This window comes from Fragaria vesca, unplaced genomic scaffold (genome assembly GCF_000184155.1).
Source record: "Fragaria vesca subsp. vesca unplaced genomic scaffold, FraVesHawaii_1.0 scf0513012, whole genome shotgun sequence".
In the NCBI taxonomy this organism is placed as follows: domain Eukaryota; kingdom Viridiplantae; phylum Streptophyta; class Magnoliopsida; order Rosales; family Rosaceae; genus Fragaria; species Fragaria vesca.
Genome location: NW_004443416.1, coordinates 97363 through 103241, shown reverse-complemented (window position 1 = coordinate 103241; position 5879 = coordinate 97363). Strand labels below are relative to the sequence as shown.

Here is a 5879-nt window from a genome sequence, read left to right as displayed (position 1 = left end):
TTTTCAAAATTACTTAACAGAATATGGTTTATATATATATATATATCATTATTTTAAAATGCAAAAATAAAATATTAAAATAGAACTAAATTTCGATTCACAAAGATAGATAGAAATTTTAATAAATTTACGAAATTGATTTATGGTATAAAAGCCTAATTTGGTATGATTATTAACTTGGTCATTATTATTAATAAATTTATTAAACTTGGTATATACGCATCCATATTAAAAGGGTAAGAAAATATTCCAAATTAATATGTAGCATTCATTAATTATTAAGGTTAAGATTGTATTTTTACCTAAAAATGAAATTACATGATTTATTAAATTGATGATATGTCTATGTGACATGACATGCCACGCCACATAGGATTAAAGTCATAAATCTTAGGCCTTATTAAGACCCTCTAGCACTACCCTTATGCAATATTACCTTTCAAAAGTTAATCAAATCAAATAATCTAATCATGAAATTGTATTCAAGAAATTAACTGTTGCTTATTACTTTTCCAAAATTGAAGTTCCTTAAAACTTGTCTATGAGGGATTTAGAAAATCAACGATTTCGATTTTATTCACAGTATAAAGTGAAGTTTAAGATGACACTCTTGTTAAGATCGATGACACAAATGAAGAGGTAAATTTAGTTATACCATAGCTAATGCTAGCTAGATGGAACTTTCAAATAGAGTTTGGTTTTCATGATTGTAGCACAATGTGCTTACACACTCTCTCCACATGCAATTCTCAGTCTCATCAGGCAAGATAATGTTTCAAAGAGAAAATAAAAGAACACAAGAACCATATATTTGTTTGCTGTCAATTTCAAAGGTACTACGTTTGGATGGAATCACGTATTTGATTGATTGTTTCGTATATACTTAGATTCCTTGTATATGCATGCTCGGTTCTCTCCAAATTGAAGTGAAATGTAGTCCATTCATTCATTCAATGATATTTGAATGAATATATGACCTGCATTTCATTCCAATTTGGACCAGTGGAGAACCAAGTATATATACAGACAAGGAATCTAGCTAGAATGAAACAATCAAGTCCGTCATATTTGAACAAACTTGTTCTACATACACCCCACCATAAAGGAAGCTAAGGTTTGCTGAGTCTAGAATTGGCCGGCGCCGATTGTTCAGATAGTAGGGCATAAGTGATAAGTGAGCGAGTAACTCAAAAACCATATATGTTATGTCACATCTAGATAGAAGAAAAATCTCATAGGAGCTACGTCCTTATCGATCACCTACCATATTTATATATATATGCACAAGGTTCTACATCCATACCTATGAATATACCTGCGTGATCCAGATTTTCTGTGAACCTGCGTACTACCTTCATAGGAGCTACGTCCTTATCGATCACCTACCAGATTTTCTAGGATAGAACTTTTCCATACATACCCTATGTTCCACCATATCAATAACGGCGAGCGAAGTGTTCCCATTTGAGGGTTTTTTGTTTTTTGTTTTTTTTGTTTTTAATGAAAAAAGAAACATATTAAACGGTGAAGCCTCAATAGGGCTAGGATGAGGCCATAGCATGATTGTTTACGTCTTTGATGATTGATTAATGGATTTTGGTTTCTCTTAGATGAATGTTTGATCATTGTTTGATTATATGCTTTATGTCTCAGTTCTTCAATTGAACACCATAAGACTTTGTATTTAGTAACTTGAAGTTAGACTTGAAGCAGAGATGCAATATAGTTTATTTAGCTCCTTCTGATTGAGTATGGTGAATTACATTATTGTTTGAGAAAGAATAATGGTTTGCTTGATTCTCTTATTTTCTAGTACGTAATGAGTCATGCATCTTAAATTTATACATGAGAATGATAGACTGCATAGCTAGGTGTTGATACCCGAAAAATCACGCGATTCATACTCATGCCATTACAACGATTACTAGCATAAACAAGCAATTGCTATAAAATTCTATGGTTTTACAGAGTTTCATGCCAAGCAAGCATACCCGAGATGTGGGCCCCAGCCACATCCACGCAACCCTGGGGCTTGCAGACGTGGATACGGTGTGGAAGGTTACGGAAACACAAAATACTCATTTGTCGATTTAACGTCATTGGTGATTTCGGTCTTAGGCCCGAATCCAAGCCCAACGACTTAGAGGCCAAATGAAATGGTGAGCACGCAGGCCTGGCCCTAGGGCAAGATGGACCAGGCCTAGGTCTAGGGCCTCAAAATTTGGGGGCCTAAAAAAATTTATATAGGCCTGTAAAAAAAAAAAATTAAGAATAAGAATATATATAAGACCTGCCGTCTCTTAGTCTCAACTCTTTCTTTAATTCTTTTCAGTTTCCAAATCAATACAGAAGAAGATCGCGACTGTTCCGTCCAAAAGCAAAAAAATAAAAGAAAGAAAGAAGAAGATTGTGTCTCAGTAGAAATCAAAGAAAAAAGAAGACAAACCTCCAAATCTTTGATTGAAAGGAATGAAGGAAAACATCCATTCTTAATCTAAAAAGGTACTTTTTTTTTTTTTTTGGGCCTCAAATTTTTTCTTGCCTGGGGCCTTTATGGACACAGGGCCGGCCCTGTGAGCACGCATGAGAATATTGGGCTAGTCCTTCTTTCCTTTAAACCTAAGGCCCAACTATGCTTAAACCAAAGTTAGTTCCCGTTTCCCAAGTCTCTTGACTTCTTCTTCCCCGCAACAACCAATTACCTAGATTCCTCCCTCCCTGCAACAACCATATACCTAGTCCAAACCATGATCTCCCAAAGCTATCACCTTATCTTGCTAAGAAGAACCCTTGAAACCAGTCAAGGAGTGTCATCTTCTCCCCTAACCACAAGCTCAGTCTTCACAATCTCTCTTGTCCACATCGTTCCTGGTTTTGTGTTACTGTTGTCGTTGTCACTGCAGCAATCCTCTACTTCCCATAACAACAACATCAAAGCAAGCTTTATTTTCCATGATTTAGGACACAAATCACGAATTATTAGAAGAGGAACTGTTTGACCCAGATAATTAGAAGCTATGAATCACCCCCAACACCTCAAAGTTAAGCCAATAAAACGAGGAGTCTAAGACCATAACAACAATCAAGCATTATCAAGCAAAACCCAGAAACAACCTTCCCTAAGCCTTCAAGCTCTTAGGCATTCAAGCCTTCAACCATCTAAGCACTAAATCCAATCCTTAATCACCATTCCAAACAGCCACCTTCGATCTCTATTTTTCCAAAAATCCCTTACCCAGAAAACCCTCAAATTCTCTCACCGTAGTGCATTTCTAGCTCCCACACCATACTTCACGTTGTCAAGCTCCTTTTGATTTCTACTTGATCTGAATCACGTACAAAGTCTTCCCAATAATCGGGTTATTAAGTTGATTTTGGCCTAGTCGCAATTTAATTAAAAAAGGACCCTCACACTAGGATATAAGACCTTTACTCGAGAGGGAGAGCATAATACACTTGAGAAAAATTATGGTCTAGAGTACTTGAGAAAGACTTTGATATGGGAATTGTCATCTAGAGAAATGATAGAATCCATTAGTTGCATGTAACACCCTGACCCAAAAATTGATAAAAGAACTTCCCAAGATTTCATATAGTTTACCGTTTAACACCTGAACCAAATTTAATTCAAGGAATACAACCAATTTCATCAATTGTCATAGTAAAGAACTTCAATTTAAATTTCAAAACTTACCTTCAGGAATTAAACTTATGTAAATCGACAACTTACTGTTGTACTCATCATCTCTGGAAACCGCTTGACGTCACCCAAAAACTCAACAGTAGATTTCAACCCAGATAACCCAATCCATCTCTATACGGTCCCATCATATTCTGTGGTCGGATTAAGAGGAAAGTCCTCTAGGCTATGGCTTCATGTCCTCTCTCGTCTCTCTGAGTCGCCTCTCTTCTCCACGCTCTATCCTAAATTGAAACGTACCACCAGAAATCCGACGACATCGAGACAAGGTGAAAGACACTGATGCGTCCCTCACGAAGTAATCATAGGTTGAGTCTTGATTTAGGGTCGGCGAGCAGAGAATCGGGTGTTCCCAAACTCTTCCCTTGCTCTCTAGAAAACTCGAGAGATATTGGGCATACCGGTGTCCTCTGGAAAGAGAAGAGTGGAGGGTTCCGGTTCCCTCTTAAGTTGGTCTCTCCCCCCAAAACCTCTCCCCTTCTCCTTCTCAGAGACCCCCCAAAAGAAAATCGGAGAAAGCCCCCAAAGATAGAGAGAGACCGTGAGAGTTCTAGAGGGGAAGAGAGCCCCTTAGAAGCTTCCCCTCTCCTTTCTTTCATTTTCTTTTTTATTTTATTTCTTATGTCAGTCGCTTTCCCACCGACCTTCAACTCCATATATACAAATATACATATATTTTCCATTAGTTAGCATATTGACGGCCCAGATGAAACATTGTCCAATTTGAATGGTCCATATAACACCATAATTATTGCCTTTATCTAAAATGAATTTTCATAGATTCCAAACTTCAAAATCAAAAGTAAAATATATCGGAACTTTAAAAATATTTTCCAACAAACCTCACTTTAACTTACTAGATAATTTAAGGTCACATGAAATGTAACACAGAGTCAGTCACAATCACCAATATCGACTGACAAATAATTCATCAAAATAACAACAATTAACTCAATAAAATATCCGAGACTTACACACATATATAAATATTTAACAAAAATTAACCGAGTATTACATTGCCTCAAGGCGTAGATAGCAATGCTTGTGGTTGATTCCGACACCCTAAACTCATCACCATCATACTCTTACTCCTTTCAAATTCAATTCCTTTCTCTTATTTTCTATTTGCAAGTTATTTTTCATCATCATAAAACCCTTTTCAAAAACCCCAAAAATTGTAAGTACAATTTAGTTGAGTCATTGAGTTCGTCTTTGTCGATTTGTGTTTCTTGTTTTGCGTGTTTTAGTGTAGTTAGTTTAGATATTTCATAATTTGAATTGAAATAATATCCTCGTGGAAACGATAACCCATTTTCTTTTATTCACTATACTATATCTACCTTGTATACTTGCAGGAATTCCACCAGTAGTGGAGTGGAACCTGATGTGTTTAGCTTCAATGCCTTGATTAAGGGATTTTTGGGTGAGGGGAACTTGGAGGAAGCTAAACGGTGATATGGTGAACTAGTGAAGAGTGGTTGTGCTCCGGATAAATGGACTTTCGAGACGCTTGTTCCCTTTGCTTGTGAGAAGGGTGATGTGGATTATGGTTTTGAGCTCTGCAAGGATATTTTCCAAAGGCGCCGTCTTGCTAGTGCGGCAATGTTGCAGCCTGTGGTGGATGGTCTGGTACGGTTAAGGCCTCTATGATTGAGCAGGCAAAGGAACTTGTCAAACTCGGGAACACTAATTCCTACAAACGTTTTAACTTGAAGTTGCCTTCAGAAAAGTAGGGCCTTTCTTTTTCTTTCTGCTGCTCTCTTTTGTATGTTGAATTCTAATTTGGTTTTGAAGCACAAACATGTATGGTAAGCGTGGAACTCTTTTTGAAGTGAGAGTGTGATCAATTTTCAGTTTTCATTTTTGTTGTTTCAGATGAGAATTCTTAGTAACCTACCAATTTCTATAATGGCTAGACAATGTTTATTTTTATTCAGTTTACTATTTCTCATACATAAATTTGTAATGCAGCTTAGGCTTCTTGTTTCTCTTGACCACCTTTGAAGTTCAACTCCACTTCCAGTAGTCTCATTATTATTACATTGATACAGTCTCATACAACATCAGTTTCATATACTCTTTAAGAGATGGAAGGCATTGGTTGCCATCGTAGCTATACATCAAGGGGATCATTCTTGCGAGATTAAGAGAAGCCAATGTGAATGTTGCTGGAAATGGA

General features: G+C 36.7%; 1 protein-coding gene across 1 annotated transcript in view; it reads right to left on the bottom strand.

Moving 5' to 3' along the window:
• The window catches only part of LOC101298852 ((3S,6E)-nerolidol synthase 1, chloroplastic-like), an 18580-nt gene that overhangs the window by 11540 nt on the left and 1161 nt on the right, over positions 1 to 5879 (bottom strand). The window contains exon 4 of the mRNA XM_004309617.1: positions 3602 to 3658. Within this exon, the coding sequence (XP_004309665.1) occupies positions 3602 to 3658 (57 nt within the window). The remainder of the gene's footprint in view (positions 1 to 3601; positions 3659 to 5879) is intronic.